Here is a 20,047-nt window from a genome sequence, read left to right on the forward strand (position 1 = left end):
GAGAACCAGGAGACAGCGTTCTTCCAGACGCCTTTACCGGGAGAGGGTTTATTTTATTTTTATTTTATTAGACATTTTTGGTGCGTCTTGAACGAGAAGCGGAAAAAGCGTCTTTTTCTTGGCTTCATCGATTTCTGGAGTTGCGCGAAATACGATTTTTTTTAGTGTAGTGGATGTGAAAATCGGGCCAAGGTGCAACACAGAGCCGGAGGAATGTGTCCAAGTCGGGCAGCGGCGCGTCCGCGTCTCCGGAGATGTCCAGCCTGCGTCCTCTGGATCGCCCTGCTGCTCCACAGCGTCCTGGACCTGAGCGCGTCCGGTGAGGCTTTGCTTTTTGTTTAATCTCCCTCTCTATGTGTGTGTATCTATTTAACCCCCCCCCCCCCGATGTAAGCTGTCAGTCAGCCTTGACCAAACGTCTTTGTTGGAACTTCCAGCGTGTGTCCGGATCAAGGTGGCGGCTTTACAGTGACTCGCCGCGCACTTTCTGGACTCCTCATCCATCGCGGCGCGCATTTTTTTTGGTGTATATCACAGTTCCAGAGATCTTTATTGGGTCCAAATCCACCAGCTGACGCTCCATCCACATAACGCAGGGCTTTACCCCCCCCCCCCCCCCCCCCGCATGTAAATGATCGCCGGATTTACATTTCACACTATTGTCATTCTGAAGCCCCCCCCTGCACGGGAGGGGGGGGGGGACTTAACTCCGCTGGGGCAGACAATGAGCGGCTCAGCGAGTCAGCTGGATGACTATTGTTCCTCAGTAGTGATGGGAACTATGATTCTTTTTACTGAATCGGGTTTGAATGAATCACTCACTAAAGTGAATCGATTCATTTGAGTCATTTGAGTCACTGAGTCAGTTACCCAGAAGGTACATAGAAATATACTGTGAATACAAGTTTCACCTGCTAACAATTGATGCTGCTAAAATGGCTGATTGAAACAGGGAAATAATAAATGTCATTGAGGGAAAAGAGGTAAAGATCAGGAGTTCTGAAAGGGAAAAAATATTTTTTTGTTCTCTGCATAAATTAAATATAAATACAACAGCAAAAAATGTGTTCAAACAGTGCAGCATTAGACTAAAATAGTATACAATACACTTGTGCAAAAGCAATATATAAAAAAGTTGTACATCTTTATTTTTATTTATTATGTTTCCGCCAATATTCCAAAAATATATATTTTAATTTTAATTATATACTGTAATAAAAAGGCGCCATTAAATAGTTTCTGTTAAGTCCGGACACTAAAGTTTATCTTCAGAATAATCAGTGGACTAACTGAATGAATATCGATTTAGTTTCTTATTAATCCTTGTGAGACAAACAGAACGTGCGGGGCAGCAGCCCCTCGGCTCCGGTGAGGAAGGGCCACCCCAGGCTCGAGGCGAGTGGCTGCTGCCGCTGAAAGCGGGTTAGTGAGTCCGGACTCAGTGACTCATACGTGAGTCCGGTTCAGTGACTCGTATGTGCTGCAGGGAGGGAGGGGTGAGCGACTCAGTGACTCGGATGCGCGTTTTGGCTCAGCGATTCATTTCGTACGTGAGTGTTTCCGGTTCAGTGACTCGTTGTGCTGCGGGGAGGGGGTTAGCGGTTCATGAGTCGTTGTGCTGCGGGGAGGGGGTTAGCGGTTCATGAGTCGTTGTGCTGCAGGGAGGGGGTTAGCGGTTCATGACTCGTTGTGCTGCGGGGAGGGGGTTAGCGGTTCATGAGTCGTTGTGCTGCAGGGAGGGGGTTAGCGGTTCATGACTCGTTGTGCTGCGGGGAGGGGGTTAGCGACTCACTGAACCGCTCTCTTGTTGTGAGCGCAGCTGAGCTGACGTTAGCTTGTAGCGAGTGGGACGGTTTACCAGGGGAATTGGTAGTTCATTAAAAAAACATGAATCGATGCTTTTCTCACAATTACAGTGATTAACTCGACATGTTTCTACAAGGTATGTTAGAACAGCAGTAATATACTGATTGGTGTCTTCAGTTAGCTGTGCAGCTAACTAGCGGTAGCAGGGACGAGTCACTGAACGACTCAGTGGGGAAGAAGAATCATGACTCATGATTCAGTAAAGTGAATCACGGGTTTTGAACGATTCGTTCAGGAATCGCACATCACTATTCCTCAGTCATTTGGGTCAGTTTAAGCGCAAGAGATGCGTAAAAGTCGCTCGAGAGACTGACAGCTGAAAACAATTTGGATTTGAGTGATGGCAGCGAGATGGGGGGACAGCTTGTGTCCCCTCGGAGACAAATCCTGCAGTTTGTCTCTCTTGCCTTTTCATAAGCAAACACGAGCGTAAATCGTCGCAGACTATTTTCTGTTCGCAGTCATGAAGCGTTTTCGACTTCAGTGACGATGTTTCAGCTGAAACGTGTGTGTGTGTGTGTGTGTGTGTGTGCGTGCGCGCGCGTGGTTTTCACTTCTAACAAGCGAGGATGGGCTAATTGTAGACGTAGCCGGCTTTTTGGTTCACCAATATAAACGCAGTGAATTTAGTTTTAATTGCGTTTGAGTTGTTTACGACGCGCAGCGCCGCGTTTGATGACTTGGCAGAGTTTTACGCGTTAAAGCGTCCTCCCTTACTATATATGTTGAGATGAATTATATGTAGGAAGTTTTTCCTTTTTTTGGGAGGGGGGCCTCATCTATGTCCTCCCTTTTAATTCTCCTGCCAGTTATTTACAGGGGAGGGGCGCAGGCTCTACTTTATCCTTGCGCGTCTCTTTTCTTGCGCTGTGGCCTGAAGGAATTTTAATCCACATGACTTAAATGGATGAGATAACTATAACTAACTCTCTATAGTGGAGTTTTGTGATTGGCTAGGGAGTGGAGGAGAGCCACGCCCCTGACTCTCCTCAGCTGAGTCCGAGTGAAGATGACATCTTTAGTTTTTAAAGGGAAAATCTGCTCTGAAGGTTATTCATGAAGCGAAACTGCTCGGGTTCGGTCCTTCGTCCCGCCCGTGAGAGCTCCAGCCGATATCTCTGAGATGATCTGCAGCTGCTCTGCGTGGCGATTCTCATACTTTCTCTATTCATCCAAATCATCTGCGGTTTCACTGAGGCCTAAACAGTCATGGAAAAGTAGACGACACCCATTAAGTTCCTGTCTCATCCATAAACTTGACCTTTCCACCTCCGCTGACTCGCCTGGATTTATTTGTAATGTTTTTTTTATTAGTATTTTTTATTGGCCTATAATTCTGCTGTAATAGTGGTTCAAATCTAATCGGCTGTGAGCAGCGCCTGGTGATCGGTCGCCGGCGGATGTAACGTGGCGTCGACGCAGCTGCTCGTCTTGCGTTTTACTTGGTCAGGCTTCCTGTGAGAGGTCAGAGGTCACTGGGTTTCTGCTGTGGTTTGCAAATACCTGAGATTCTGTACATATTTTTCTCACATCTTTGCCTCCTCTGCAGCATCAGGATCAGCTTTCCATGTGCTGAACAAGGGAAATAAAATGGATAACACACTTCTGTGTAGCTGTGTAGATCCACTATCGTGACACGCAGTGACTTTTCTCTCCAGAAAGATTCTGTATGAAAAAAGAAGGATCTCCCCGGCCGAGGCTGAAGTTGTGAGAACGATCGCAGGTTTTTACAATCGGATTCCATCGCTCTCATCCTGAATTTGTTTCATCACTGGAAAATGTGTTCGGTCCTCTTTGAGATCCGCTTTGAAACTGTTCACCATCATCTTCTGTCTCGTGCATGTGAGCCTGCGTTAGCCGCTTAGCAGCATTGGAACCCATTCGTTTGAGGGTGCACTCCTCGGTTGGTTGTGTAATGCCTATTTAAAACCCTGGATGATGACAAAAGTTAAAAATAGGCTATGTAACAGTTTTTTTTTTTTCACCGCCCGGGCAGAAGCCTCTGTTTGGATTTGTCCCACGGGCCACTAATTGCTGACCCCATGTTATAGACATCTCTTCACTTGCAACGTCCAGCTGTTCCGCTCTAGAGGTCTTTTGCATTCATTTTCATATGATTGCTCCACGTGGTGTGGAATCCCCCCCTCCCCCCCCTACCTCCCAGCAGGATTCTATTTGTGCTGACCATGCTTATTCTCAGTTAACCTAAAATTGAACCCAGGATTTGCGAAATGGGAACGAAATTTCTTCCGACGGCGGCAAACAATCGGATTACCTGCTTCGCAAGCAAAGGCCCATTTTTAATTTATCCTTAAGACTCATTTCAACGCCAGCCTATCGTTCCTTCCTTCCTGCCCCTGCACATTAACTCCTAAAACCCCTCATCATCTGAGCCATGTTCGTAAAAACAAATTGACGACGGTGTTTTCCGACTATATAAACTCTGTAAATGTTCCTGAACGCGTGGCGTTCACATCTGTGCATAAAAGGTCCTCAGCAGGGCAGCCGCAATGGGAAATCTGTTTAGAGTTGCATTTAGCCTTTTAATAACACTCAGGGAGGCTATAAATCATTTTGGGTGGAACTGCCGCGCTGCAGTTTTCAGCAGGACACACTGTTGACACTGAGGGCACTTCACCCCTGGAAAATGTCCTCTGTCCTGCAGGCTGAGTGTGCAGGAGCCCGTCTCGCGCTCCTTGCTACTGAGCTGTCTGTACTGTTATATGTCCTCCTTAGGATTTCCTCAGACTCCTATCAGGGGAGCAATGCAGAAGAAACGTCAGCGTTTATAGTCAAACCTTTTCCACCGCCTCCTCTGAGTTTTATTCCGCTCGATGTTTTAATCGTTGCACTATTTCTCTAATTTCTTCCCCCTTTTTTATTGTTTTATTTTTTCGAACACTCGACTTATATTTTATCCAGATGCTGCGGGCCTTGTTCTGCGCTGTCTGCTTTGAGTGCTACATTTCTCCCAGATAAATGACTTTGCTGTTTAAGAGTCGACTCCCACTATGCGTAGCGCACGCCGCACGAACTCAGGCATAAAGTGCTGTGCATCCCTAAAAGCTTTTGGCCGACATTGAAGAATGTGGCAGGAACTGTATGTGCGAAACAGATGTATGGTGTTTTTTTAGATGGAGGCTGATTTTTGTATCCTCCCCCCCCCCCCTCACACACACACACACAAGTCACTTTGACTCCATTTTGAGCGTGTGAAAAGCCGTGGACATTAATTCGATCAACACGTGGCCATAAATCATACACACAGACTCTGCTATATGTCACTTATTTAAAACATCGGTGTGTAAACCACATTGTGCGCTGGCAATTACCGACTTCCCCGTCGCTATTAAGCACATGTGTTCAGGCTCAGCTTTGCCAAAAGACTAAACTGTTTGTAGAATATTGTGCGATAATAGTTTAATTGATAGGCAGCCGGTGGGGTTACTTTGAAAATGATACAAATCTGGTGCTGTCCCGCGCCTTTTCTCTCCCTCTGAACTTTCTCACCACCTTCTTTTCGCTGTGGTTGTTTCCGACGCATGTGGCACTACCTCATTGATTACCAAAGATTTCACAAGATCTGATGCTCCCCTTGTGATGTGTCGCGGTGCCAATAAATGGTACAGTTGTTTTCAATTTCCCCGTGGCCTGGAATGTCTTGAAAATATGTTGTCAGTCTTCGATTAACATCGGAGTTTTGGGAGGAGAGCCCGATGTCGGTTTTCCCTCTTTGTAGGCGTCCTCCTGCCAAGTCGCCCAAAAGCCTTGGTGGATGTTAAGAAGTGCACATTTCCTGCGTTTGAGTAATGCCGGAAGATTATTTCTACCAATTGGACTCTGTGGGAACGGATCGAGTTTGATCCGCCTCCGACGGGGAGCGTTTAATCGAAGGAAAAGGTGCATTAAAAGCGAAAAATCCTATTTTCCCTTTCCATCAGGCCGCCTTTCCTGTATTTCTGACTAAAATTTGAATGACTTTTTTTTTTCTCTGCCTTTCATTCAATACGTTGTGTTGATGTCTGGAAGACAAATTATGCCTGCCGCATAAAAAATGTTCTCTGCTGCACGACACAATGAGGCCTTTGCTGCAGTTGTAAGTCAAGCTGTACATGTGAGAGTGCATTGATGACAAAGTGGGTCTTTAATGCGTTGAACGCAATAAGACACACACACACACACACTGCATATCGATTTCCATAAGGACTCGGCACGGTTAAGCGTCTTGTCTTGGTCCACAGCTCGCGTTCACCCTGGTCTGATGTGTGGACATCGAGCTAGTTTGCTAAATTGTGCTCAGCCCCACCTCCATCCGCGCCGACATCAAAACTCCTTGGCACTCCTCTTATCTGGCTGGCTGGAGACGAATGCTGGCGCTCTCTCCTTGTTTTCATTTTTTTGCTCTTTCTCCCACTCTCTTTTTCTCTCTCTCTCTCACACACACACACCGGTCCTTCCTTCTCATTGAATGACTCCTCCACTTGGCCTTCCTGACTGACGTGGTACTCTTGGCTACACTTTGTGTGTTTACTCAACAATAAGTTAGAGCTGAGCGACTCCAAACCAGCTCCTGCTTTTTTTTCCCGTTTTTTTTTTCTCTTCCCATAATGACTCATTCAGACATTTGATAAAGGTTCTCAAGCGTCGGACAGTAGAGGCAACGTCGGATAACGCAGACCCACGCCATAGAACCTGTTTCGCCCAACTTTGGCTCTCTCTCCATATCGGCCTTGATGGCGCCTTCTTGGCTCCATCTCTTCGTGGCTGCCTCCGTCACCCACGGGATGCGGCGGTTACGATGTGAAACCACTGGACCATCAGTTCCAGGGAGACGTTTGTTTAAACGCATCACTCTGCTGGTATTAATAGAACATCGTCACATATTTCCTCGACAATCGCACATGTTCCTTGTCAGCTCTATCATTCGGATCCTTATTTATCTACGTCTTATTTCCACACACACACACACACACACACTTTTCATTTCTTTCATTTCTTTCCAGTGATAGTCAGCAGCTATGAGAACTACAATCCTGTCACAGTTTAAAACCAGATGAGCTCCTGCTATAGTGGGCTGCGTGGCTTTTGCGAGTTGACCCGTCGACTCTGGCCTTCAAACGGGTTTAATAGAGGAAGAACATGAAGCTAATGAACGTCTCACTTTTACTTTCATGGTTTTCAATGGAAGGTTACGTCTCCCATTCCAGATGGCTTTATCAATGCGTTGCAGATATTCGTGTTATCCATTGATCGATTTGCTGTCTCAGCATATGCGTGAACTCTGGTTGCTATAGAGCGCCCCCCCCCCCCCCCTTCAGATGAGTTCTTCGGTTGTGGACGATGACGTTGTGTCTCGCAACGCGCATTCTTGCAAACTTGTGCAACGATTGCTCCGTTGCACAAGTTTGGCACGCTTGTGTCTTTTCTCATCGTCTTTCTCTCCAGTCTTCTTTAACCCAACGTTGTCTGTCTCTCCTAGCACATTCCCAGCAGAATTAAACTGCCTGATGGATTTTGATTGAAGACGGGGCTCTCTTTTTTTTTTTACGTATTTACAACTTGATGTGATGGTAGAAGAGTGGGGTATATGTCCACTGGAAGAAACCACTAAATTAGGGAGTCGATCCATTACCTTGAGTTACAGACCCAATACACATCGACAGCAGTCAGTCAATTATGGTGTGGACAGCTTTATTAGGTTATGTTAATGATTGGGAATTAGGGTTTAATTGAATTAGATAGCGGTGGGCCCTCTTAGGCAAATCTGAATATGACTGCTTGCCCGGTCATTTAAGCTGTGACAGCATTACCATAAATATAACAACTGTGTGAATGCCTACGCAGGGATTCAGAGCCAGCGAAAGTTGGGGCAATCTGTCCGTTCAAAGCAAATTCTTGGGTTTGAAGACGTTTATTTTGGGATGGCGTTGGCTCTGGGGCGACGCTGCCTTCTTGTGCTTTACATTTATCAGCGTGGTTGTGGACATGGCCTTGCTGTGTTTGTTTGACCAAAGGCTTTGTCACATTGTTCTCAAAGCGAGCCCCCCCCCCCATTAACCAGCAGCTCGTGTTTGCCCAGCCACTTCATTCACACACAAAAGACTTAAGAGGGGGCCGCCTTGAACTGATGCCCCCCCCCCCTCTTGACGATCAGAGCATCTCAAGCTTTCGCATTGTGCAGACGTGAGATGAGACTGAAAATGAAGTCCAACATTGCCGGACACATCGTCTGTAGTTCTGCGACATTGGTTAACAATAATATTTTAGGGTCCAAAACTGTGAAGGAATCTGACGCCAGAATAAAAATAGTGACTCGGCGCGAAAAGAAAAGCCCGAAAGGCCATCAGACATGAGTCTTTCTATCCATTCTCATCGTTCCTCGACCACACTGTCCGAGGAATCCAGAGTTAAAATCCTCGCTGGCTGTAATCCTGTGAGTAAAAGCCAATCTAGCAAACGGCCCCTCTCCAGGAGGCTGCTTAATATTTGCCCTTGTGTGGAAATAGAAAGGGTCAAGGATAACCTCATTATATAATTATATGATAATATAAACTAAAACTGGGAGCAGGAGAGCCTGCACATTATGGTATGCTTGACACCCGGAGCATTGGCAAACGCTCAAAGCTTTCTTTACAGTCGTGGGGGGAACCGCTGTTGGCGTGCCCACCCAGTCGCTGTTAGGCCTGATGGTCTCGCCATACGGCATCTTCTTTCAAAGGCCAAAATTAATGACTTCTCTGCCAGAGCAGAACAGAAAGGAGCGAGTGAAAAGAATGGCAGGATGGAAGGACGCAACGTGTCGTCATGCCGACTGCCCAGATGCGTTAACCAGAGGCTTTTTCGTTAGCACGCCGTTTGATGTCTGAGCGGCTGAGGCCGTTCGTGGTCAGAATTGGCTGGGATGGTAATGGCAGGGTGTGGAATAGTCACAGGATAGGCATCTGTCTCTCTGCGACCGAGACCAAAGCTTCTTCATCAGTGGCTCTCGTGCATTTAGAAAAGGTCCGCTCCGGATTTAAGCCCGTGTAGGCGGATCGACTAGGGGAGCTCCCAATCAGGAATTCCTACATTTATCCCGTGGGATAGGAAATGCCACTGCCCCCCCCCCTTCTCTGAGGCAAACAGATGGAGTGTTGAACAGTTTACTTAATAGTGCGGTTGTGTCCTGCACGCCAACAGTCTTCTCACACCTCGCTCTTGTTTTCCTGCCTCTCTACATATCTGACTGTCTTCCCCTGACCCCCCCTCCCCCCCCTCTTTCTGTCAAAGCATAGATTTTAGCAGGGCAGGAAATGAAACTGCATTGCCCTGCGACTCCCAGCAGGAGAGGGGGGCGGGGGGGGGGGACCCGGGGACGTTAAGAGGAAGAGGTTCATTGAGTAAGAGAAGTCCATTACGATTTCTTAGTGGGGCGGATGAAGAGATTTATAGCCCGACCATGCGAGGAAGGATCGGGATGGGGCTCTGCCCGGCCAAGAGAAAGCTGAGAGCGGTAAGAACAATATTGGGACAAGAGACTCTTTTCATTGAGGAGTTTGACTGACGGCCGGCTCAAACCAACGCTCAGCAAGTTCTATTCATCCAGAGGCTGCAACATTTGTCTAAGGAGAGAGCAACCAGAGAGCAACGGTGGAAATGTGGCGTCCCCTCTAACTTTGACGGCTCCTGACCTTCATCCCTCTATCAGGACTCGATGATCTTCTCCTCAGAGGGGCCCATATAAGAGGCTTAGGCCCGCGTGATCCCGCCGCCTGTTTGCTTAACCTCAGCATGGCTGGCTCAGCAGTGCTAAGCTTTACCCACAAGAGCTCATTACCTCTCAGCTCTCCGTCTCCCGCGCTGGTTCGTCCAGCCTTTTGTAGCGAATGGAACATCGGGTTTAAGAGCCCCTGATTATGTCCACTGTTGAGCCTCTCGTACTTTAAATATGATGTTGAACCGTAGAGCAACAATATTAAGTTAAAATCATGCGGAGTAGTCACATTTTCTGGAATGCCTTTGGAAGCGTTGGTCGACGCGAGCAGATCGTTCTATTTCCCGGCCTTTTAGTCTGTGAGCTTTGATGGCACGTAACATCGGTCTTGTCATTACAGCCTTAATTGGCCCAAAGGAGAGATGGCAACGCTTTTCCAGACATTTCTGTTCCGTTGGCGCTGCACATTAATGGAATATTTATTGAGCTTTTCATTGAGATGAACAAAGCTGTTTAGACCATTGCATGCATTGTGTAATGACGTTTTACGACAACACAGGCCCCCCCCTCCCTGTAGATGCATGCACCCCGAAGCTTCCTGTTGTAGCGGAACAAGCAAAAACATCCTTTCTAGGAACACGGTGGTTTATTCTTCCTGTATACGCACTGATTTTAATTTGTATTCCAGTTACAGTTGGATCGCGGTTCTGTTCTTTCTGTGACTAGTGTGTGCACAACTGGACGAGAATGTATACTTTTAGCCTCCTGAGATGAAGTTAGGAAGGAGTTTTCTTGCCCACTGTCTTCCACTGCAAACTGGAACAAATAAGCATCATCGAATGCGTGTCCTGTAAGCTTGTTAAGTGTGTTTTAGGCAGTCACACATGCACTCTGCTACTCCCTGAATGAGTTGCATCACTCGGCGGTTTACACGAGTTGCCTCCAGAAATTCTTCGTCAAGCCTCCTTACTTTTAATGTGACAGTCTTTTTTTTTTTTTTTTTTTAAACCCCAATTACATGGGCTCTCCTGGTTCAGCAGCAATAAAACCTGAGTGAAAACGGTAGTCGAGACGGTCCCAGACAATGGCGTGGCGTCGTTTTGCTGCCGGTGACGCAGCGGGATCCGTCGACGTGTTTGTCTTCAGTCTGTACATGCAGAACAACGCAGCCAGAATGTGATTTGGAAATGTGCACGCCCCACGTCCCAGTGTTGGTGGTCCTGGAAAGCCACCAAGATCACCCGGCTGCTCTGTAATGTGAAAGCAATTAGCAGCCAGCGGTTTTACGCAGTGCCGATAGGAGTGGAATAACAATGGCTAATGTAGGTCAGCAGTGAAGCAAAGGTACGGGACGTGGCCGTCGCAGCTTTCAGTACTTATTTCCAACAATATTGACATTGAAGTCATTGGATTCATATTTGAAGCTATTTCCCGACTTTGTATGAAGGCTATGGTGTTTTTTTTTTATTGGCTCGTAACAATTAACAGTAAAAGCATTAATTGGACGCAGTAAATGCCACATCAGAACGCTGCAGCCGCTAGCTTTTGGGTTCTCGTCGCGGTTGGTAGTAACATATCTGGTATTAGTGGGTTTAAACCCACATTTATACAGCTCCCTTCAGATCCATTTGATGTCTCCACCCTCCGTTGACTTCATCTGATATTCATTTTAATGAGACGGGCATTCCTTCAGACAGAAATCTGCCTCCGACTTATGTTGTAATAAAGTAAATTGGTGCCGCACAAATATTCCAACTGGGTTAGATTGCATTTTGCGTGTGTGCGTGTGCGTGTGTGTGCATTGCCAGTGTGTGGGCAGGGTGCTCCCCCGCTATCCCATCTGGCAACTTGTGGTTTTTTTTTTTCATGGATTGCTAAATGAGGGGAAAAATAATCCGAGCTGCCCTCAGGAAAACTCACCTGATATAGAGCCATCGAACTTCCTTGTTTTCCCTCTAAGACTTTGCACAAACTCTCCCTATTTCACATTAAACACACACACACACACACACACACACACACAAATCACTGTTGTCTTTAAGCAGCTTGTTATTTTCGCATTTTGCTCTGCCTCCCTATGAATCTGTCAGCTTTCGCATGCCTTTTGTAGCCTGGCTAAGGATACACAGGCATTAAAACATGCTCATGTGACCGTGCCCGGAACACGACTATGCCATAAAGTAAGATGTTCAGTCCTGGCGTCCCGGCGTGACCTCAGAAGAAATCAAATTAAGACAAGACAAGATGACAGTTTAGCAGGGCTGCATTCACGGCGTGAGCAACCGCAGCCTCTTCACATGGTAAAGTCATTTTCACCTCTGCTGCTCTGGGAAGAGGAGGCCGGGAGCAACACCCACCCCTCCTGCCCCTCCTGCCCCTCGGCTCAAACACTCAGCCGGCATATTTCGGCTATCTGAAGGCAGCGAGCGCCCAGAACTGAAAAGCAGCTTTTGTCTCAAGTGACCCTCAGAGTCCTCTGTCTGCCCGCTCTATCAGCAAATCATAAACTATAGGACGCGACCAGGAGCGCGGGAGTTCACAGGAGAGGAAGAAGGATGAGGGGCACGAAAGGGACGGGTGGGGGTAACCGACAGGATGCAAAGGAGACGATGCAGAATCGGACGGATGCACAGAACGAGATGGAGGAGCGGAGCGGGCTTCTGGTTTGTTTTTAAGTACCATTTCATGATGATCTGTCGTGAATACTCGACATGCTGGGGTCAATTTGCCAAAGTATCTGGTTTTATTTTTACAGAACAGATGTGATATGTTATCACTCCTCTGTCGTCGGTCCTGATCGTACCGTTTAGCACGTACACCCAGAAACGGGAGCCTCCATCAGCAGCTATCTGCACCCTTCACTTCTCCGCCTGTTTACTTTTAACCGTTTTTTTTATCGACCACGGCCTTCATCGCTCACCTCCTTCTGTTCAACCTCCAGCTTTTACCCCCGTGTGCATGTCACAGTGCTCCAATCCATCTCCATTCATCCTGACAGCTTTTTCCTCCTCCTCCGTGGATTACCTGTTTGGCACGATGCTCCTGTCACTTCCTTTCTCGTCCTCCTCCTTGCCCCAGATGGGAAGAAAGATACCTTAACCAGAGAGTAATTTCAGGAACCACGTCTATCAAAGCAAGGCTCATAAATGAGATTTAGGAGACTTCGAGTCCCGTACGCTAAACCTGTCATTTCAGGAGATCCGGCTTTTACTGGATAAACAAGGGAACAGTGTTGCAGCTTAAACACATCAGCGAGTGTTGGGAGGGAGTCACGGCAACGTGCGCGTCAATATTTAACTTGCAGTATATTTTTCATTTGCAGCATATTTGTAAAATCATATGTAATTATGCTTGTATATCTCCAGGATTCCTGCATCAACTTTACTTTTTAACGACCATGCATTTTGCGCTAACCTCCAGGCAATGGGTCAGGTTGGCATTTGTTATTCAAAAAAAGATATTGCATTCATCCAAAAGCCTCAATGCTGGTATTATTGTGCCCTTAACAAAAATGCTGCAAAGCTGTTGTAGTTTGCTCTAAATGACCTCTTTGCCCTGCGCCCCGCCTGTAAGGAGTTAAACTTGACGCAGATCATAAAGAATCAGGGCGGCGCATCGTAGTGAGGAGGAAAGCCCCACTTATACGACAGGGAGTTCAAAAAGCTTGTGTTGGTGAACACCCAACCCCTTCAAATCGCTCTGAACCAGACAATTAGCGTGCGCAGCGGCCCACAGAGAGCTCTTCCTTTACTGACCCTGCACTCTGATGTTCCTGTGGAGGATGGGGAGGGATGAAAAGAAAATGTTGCCACTGGGATCCATAAAGTACCCCATGCAAATCTGTACACTTCCTCCAAATGGTGCTCAGCGCAGTGCCACTGGACCGCCAAGCCGACCCCTCCTTTGGCGAGTGGGTCTGTCAGACTCGTCTCTATCAACTCATCGCTTAATTGTTAAGATCACAAACTGACTGGAGCTGTAAGTTATTGTACTCGGTCCTTGTTTAAATAAAACTCTGACCTATAAGTTTCACCCGTTTGTGGAATCCAGCTGTCGCCCCGTTGCAGCTTACAATACTTGTCTTGTTTGAGAGGGAACCAGAGCTATTTTAGGAAATGTCAGGAGTCATAAGCCCCCCCCCTAAAAACACAGAGACATCTATTGTGTCGCTTATTAAAGTATCTTGTTATCTTATTTAGTCTGTTGGTCTGTATTGAAGCTCTCAGGCAGCCGATGATTCGCTGTGCAGGAAAACCCAGCGTGGCGTCTCAAATCCAAAGATCTGACATAAGGCTCACAGGCCGGTCTTAAAGGTATGGGAATACTGGTGGAGTTCCGCAGGTCTATCTTTGATTACTTGTTGGACAAAGAAGGGGTAGCCGAGGGCATGAAGGGGCAAAATTTGGGCCACTGATGACAGTAAGGGTCTATAGTTGAAGAGGTGAAGCAAAGGAGCGAATGAAACGGGGAGGAGGGAACATACGAGGGAGTGAAAATGTGGCGAGCAAGTGGGGAGGCGTGGGGCGACTCTTTTATGAGGCATGGAAAGTGAGGTGAAAGGAGGAGAGAGGGGGAGTCGATGCCTGCGGTGGGTCTGAATAGGGAGACCCCATGTCCTCTTTAATGCCCAAATGAGTAACTCCTGACCTAACACGGGCGTTTAATCAGTAGAAGCAGCCGCCGGATGGAAGGCTCTGTCGGGCGCATTGCTTGAAAGCGAGAAAATCTGCACATGTCGTCATCACTGTAAATGTAAAGTCTTCCAACTTTCGAAAACGGGTCGTCTTCTTTGGCTCTTTGACGGTCTCGAGTCGCACATGTTCGGATCGCGAGCCCAGCTGCCCACTATTGAGTCGATCGCACAGATCTACAAGCTTAAAACTCTAGGCTGCAGATTCTAAAGAGGCTTGGTGACCCACCCATGTTTGGGCAAAGAAGAAGCTTTGGCCCAGCAAGTTCGTTGGATGCAGGTGGGGGGGGGGGGGGGGGGGGGGGGCAGATATGGCTGAAAGAGGCAGCTCAAGCAGAAAGAGAGGGAGAGGGGTTAAGTGGAGGCAGGTGTTCCATGACAAACCTTACAACCCCCCCACCTCTTCTTTCCTCTTGTTCCCTCCACCGGCCGGTCCACTGAGAGGATGGAAAACTAGGCCAACACACTTGGTAGTCAGTTCCCTCGTTCTCTGTTACCTTCTTTTGTCAGCCTTTATCCCACCACCTTATCCCTTTGATCTCATTTATACTTCCAAATTACGGCCTTTGCCTTTTTAATCCCAGGTTTCTTTCCGCCGTGTGCTTTCCCCATCGCCGCAGGACCACCTGGCTCTGTGGTTTGAAAACGGTATAAAACTCCTGCAGCTTGGAATAGATGGGACGGACGGCTTTCCCACTGCTTCGCTCTGCCTGACCCAGCTGGCAAATACATTTTGGAAGGATTGATGAGAAATCGAGTTTATTAAACTCTGGGTCAAGACCAGAGCAAGCTGGTACGCAAATCCAGTTCTGATTACTGGAAAAACCAGGAGCACTTAACTGATGTAATTTAGCGAAGTGACGTTCAATCAGTCTGAGATTTTACATTTTGCCCTGTCAAATGTAACGTAGTTAGCGTCTTTTTCAAGGACTAATTTTTTTGGCTCGTCTCTGTGACGTTTTCATAGGCTAATATTCTATGTGCATAGATTCTTGATTAGGTTGCCCTTTTCTTCTTATATTTTCCCCCCTCAGGGAAAAATAACTGAGCTAAATGTTACCAAATCCGTCCAAGCTTGAGAAACTAGCTCATGTGGCATAAAAAAAGACGTGAAATGAGATGAAGACATTTGTGACGTGGCTGAATCATCGACAGCCCTCTGAGAAAACGGCGGCGTTCTTACGATGAACGGGGATTGTGTTGTGCGGGGCAGGAAGCACAACTTCCGTTTGACCCCTCTCCTTCAGTGTGACTCGGAGAGGCACTATCGTGTGAAGTTCACACTGCCAGCGACGGTTGTTGCTCATTCAGGATAACTGGAATGCTTGGAAGTGACCATGACCGACTGTGCATCTTATGATCCGACGAAACAAAGAGTGCGTCTGTCTGTTTTCACTGACAAACCCTTTTTTCTTTTTTTTTTTTGCAAAGATGAATCAATCTTTCTGTCTGTGTTTCTGTCTTTCTCTGGATGTCGTAATAACATTTCCCTTCCCTTGCTCTGCTCTGCTCTGAAGGTTGGAAGTGTCTCCTTGCATGCCACTCGAACACAATTACAGTGAGTGAAGCGCTTGTCTGGTCAGTGATTGTCCAAGGCTCCAGTCTTCTCCAGGAAAGAGCACTGATAAACGCACGTGGATAAGAACGAGGCCCGGAATAGAAACAACCTCAACAATTCACTACTTTTTTTGCAAAGTTTCCCTTGGGACAGTTTGCTACTGCTGTTGCCTCTTCAAACCACCTTCTCAATGAGTTTCCTAAAAGAAAAGGAATCAAGAATAGCAGAAGACTCTAGCCCGGGGGTGGGCAAACTTTTTGACTCGCGGGCCACAATAGGTTCTAAAATTTGACAGAGGGGCCGGACCAAGAACGGATGGATGGAGTTTGTGTGACTGTGAGCTAATATAAATGACACAGGAAAGCTATTGCATGAAAGGATTTGGCCTTTTACAGGTAGCATTACAGGGAAAAGGTCAAATGAATGAGGTTTAATTATAATACAATTTTATTTAATGATATAATTTAGACAAGTTTGGCGGGCCGGATTAAAAAGACCAACGGGCCGCATATGGCCCCCGGGCCTGGGTTTGCCCATGCCTGCTCTAGCCCAAGCATGGGCAAACTACGGCCCAATTCCTTTCATGTAATGGCTTTTACATGTCATTTATATGAGCTCACACATATAAACCAATTGTGGCCCGCGAGTCAAAATGTTTGCCCACCCCTGCTCTAGCCTGCCTGCCGCCATCAAAACTATAATTCAATTAATTCATCGCTGCCTCTGCCTTCCCAACTTTTTACACTCTCCGTATTAATAGATTTAGAATAAGCAGCCAAACGGCACTCTGTGCAGAAGTGAGGATGCAGATTCAGGGCGCTGCAGCGTCCAAGCCTACCTGTGCTGCAGGGATGCACTTGCCCTACGAGGACTAACAAGCAGTGTGGAATTGTTCCATAAGCGAAGCTCCAGTTTCTGAAAGTTTCAGTTTCTTCTTCAGATGGACGACCCCAGAAAGTAGTGAAATCGCTTCACCCGATTAAAATCATTACCAAAGCGAGGAAGATGATGCCTGTAATAATGATCATCTTATTTTACTCCTTCTGATTTATTATTATTTTTTAATCAGAGCGGTAGAGCTTTTGAGATGCAGTCTTTTTTTAATATTTTTTATAAAGATGTCCGTCTACTTTACCCCAAGTCAGACGGCGATAACGAGGGCGTCACTCCACAGCCGCCCTGCCACCTTTTAATTGGAGTGGCGGTGAGATAAAGAGCTGGACTTTGTCAATACGTTATCAGCCGCAGGAAGTGAGGCGGCATGCCAGACGGCAGAGTAGGAAGGAGACTTTGCTCCAAGTCTTTGTGTGCATTATGAAATAGTCAGTGATAATTAAAACGGTCCCGCTGTATTCCCTATCGATTGGACTTCGTGATCCCTCTTGCATCCTGACCGTTATGTGAAAATCTCAATTACACTATGTCTGAGACAGAAATCAAACGAGACAGAAAAGGAAAGTCAAACATGGAACGGGAAAGGACGAGCTATCGGCCGAAGGTGATCACGATCTGAGTCGGAGGAAGCGAAAAGGGGGCAGGAGGTTATTGGATCGCTCCGGTCAGCTTTGACTTTTCCGTGACTCCAGGTATGTGATCTCGGCTGAGCTTTGGGATATCCTCTGTTTATGCTCCGGCAGAAACCCACGGATTAGCCGGTCTGGTATTCACCTGATTAAAATGACCTTCTTGTGTAAACCAAGTCCGAGGGTTGAGAGCAGCATGCACATACATAGACACAGGACCTATCGTGACCTGGACAATATTTCAACAGCTCTATCTGCAATTAACACACACAAACACACACTGAGAGCAATGTGTGTTTTTGTTGTTGAAAAGCCAAACCCCAATGGGGGATTAAGAGTTTAAGGATTATTAGGACTATTTGCTGCTATTGGCATTAAACGCAAAGGGCAGGTTCACGTTTTTCTTTAAGGTGATGGATGTTTGAATTGTCTCACATTAGTGTGAATGCACAGAGTATGTGTGTGTGTGTGTGTGTGTCAGTTGCTAAAGCCTGGTGAAAGGATTAAGCAGTAGCAGGTCAAAGCACAAGGCTGCCTCGCATATTTTTGGATACCTCATCCATCTTATGTCTGCCCGCCACCCCTGCATGTTCTCTGGCTCTCGTTTGTCTTCGCCATTCTCCGCCGTTCCCATTTTTCTTATTTTTTGTTAATCAATCCGTGTCTGTTCTCTCTCTCTCTCTCTCTTAGAGCCTGCTTTCCTCTTGTTTCATGTTCCGAGGTCAAGTAGCGCGAATACCCAGATTTCAGTCTCAATTAAAACATAATACTAAAAGCGCCTTTCTTCCCCTGCTTTTCAGTACCACATGAGCTTTTCAGGTTTTGGGTGTATTCACATGCAGAACCCAACTGCTGTCATATTGTTATAATGCAGCCTCCTCCTCGGGGGCAGCTGGTTCTGAAACATGTGAACTCTTGCTGCAGGCTCGTCTGAACCTCAATGGAGGTTAATGTCTATTTGTAGTGGGATTAGTGGGACACAATTAACTCACAGCCTATGCATTTATAAGGTACAATTGATCATTTTGAAAAGACTCTGGAGAGACTTTATGGTTTTCCAAGCAGTCTCTGTTTGCTAGACTGGAACGTTGCACAAAAGTTAAGTTATGATTTACAGTAGCCCCATTATGGAAATAAGCTCTGGAAAATATCACCATATAATGTATATGAAAGAGCAGATGCCCCTGATAAAAAAAAGTTTTCTTACTCACAAATCTGTCTTCGACCTAAGAAGGCCTCAAACATTGCATACTTTGGCTGAATTAAACAAACGTTTTGCCAAGGGAAAAGGAAAACATTGGACAAATTAGACGTGCAGCAGAAATGTAGAGGTCTACATATAAGATGGAACTTTCCAACAATGAAATCTCATTTCATATTTGGATCTTTCTGCCCTCATTTGAACGGATGCTTTAATTTTTATGTTATCAGTGGTTATTTCTGAGGTCAGGGCAAGGGGGAGTGGAATGTACTTCATTTGCCTTTGCCTTCGTAATTAGTTCTCTAAACCAGATTAAACTTTCCACAAACTTGATTAAATTTCTCTCTGGTTGGGATTGAGACGGCATTTGAAATGCCACATTTGTTCGGGCCAATAGTAAGTGGGATATTGGCAAAGGAAGGAGCATGTAGCCTAAACTTTGACTCTAAGTCAAACATAAGCACCAGAATTGGAGTAATAGGATTAGCACATGGCTGCAACAATATCCTGGCCTTCCCTGGTGGGGCGGCCGGTATAGAGTGTAGCTCCCCTCCCCTCCACGTATGGCTGTGTGTCAGTGATCTCGCCCCTTTTGTAAAAAAAGCAAAACCTCACAACAGGTAGTCGTTGAGTAAAACTGACTCCAGATCAAGGGCGCCCCCCCCAGACCTGAAGTTGGAACCAAGCAAACCTGAAGCTCTGTCAGATTAAAAAAAAAAAAAAAAAAAGATGTGGAAAAAACTGTTGCTGGTTTCTGGAACAGTCGGCTTTCTCGGTTGGATGCGGGGCCGTAGAGGACGCTGGGAGGAGTGGGAATGTCTAGATAAAGACGACCAGTAGAGAAGGAATGCCGGTGTCCTGCTGGGCTAATCCTGGCTGCAAGAAAGGAGAAAAATGTGCAAAGCGAGAGAAAGAGGGAGGAGCTGGTTGGTTGGCAGAGGGACTGTCCCCAGGCTTTGGGCAGAGACGGAGAGGGTTGCTTGAGAAAAAAGTCCTCTTCCATTCACAGATTCCCCTCTAACGTTCACCTGCAGGGCGTTCTCTCTTTCGCTGGTGGTCCAACTGGCCTGTTCACTCATGGAAGCCTTTGGGGTTAATGAGACGGCTGTGCTGTTGGTCTGTGAAGTCCTTTTTAGATCATCTTTTCTCAGTCTGCTTGTTCGAGCACTCACAACTCACTTCAGTCCTGAAGAGCGGGAGCGGAGACATTTTTAATCTCAAGGGCCAAACAAACACCTACTTTACACTGTTTTGCTCATGACTGGATTATTGGACCCTTTTTCTTTAGATGAAATCCACGATTCCTTCCACCAATCCCAAAGACTGTGTGGAGAATCTTGCGGGTCCTGATCTCAGATTGAGCGTCTCCCCTGAACGGAGCCAACATTTCTTTCTCTCCGATGGTTGATTGATTGTCGGCTGCTGCTTGCGTGCTTTCTTTTGTGTGGGTAGGCAAAATGTTCAATCCGAGTTTGGGGAGTGACCGAGCAAGTCTGACCCTTCAGATCTTCAAAGA

General features: G+C 46.7%; 1 protein-coding gene across 1 annotated transcript in view; it reads left to right on the plus strand.

Moving 5' to 3' along the window:
* The first annotated feature begins 213 nt into the window (after positions 1 to 213).
* The window catches only part of ror1 (receptor tyrosine kinase-like orphan receptor 1), a 76,686-nt gene continuing 56,852 nt past the window's right edge, over positions 214 to 20,047 (plus strand). Inside the window, exon 1 of the mRNA XM_068743404.1 lies at positions 214 to 319. Within this exon, the coding sequence (XP_068599505.1) occupies positions 214 to 319 (106 nt within the window). The remainder of the gene's footprint in view (positions 320 to 20,047) is intronic.

The sequence above is a fragment of the Brachionichthys hirsutus genome, chromosome 9 (assembly GCF_040956055.1).
Source record: "Brachionichthys hirsutus isolate HB-005 chromosome 9, CSIRO-AGI_Bhir_v1, whole genome shotgun sequence".
Taxonomy (NCBI): Eukaryota; Metazoa; Chordata; class Actinopteri; order Lophiiformes; family Brachionichthyidae; genus Brachionichthys; species Brachionichthys hirsutus.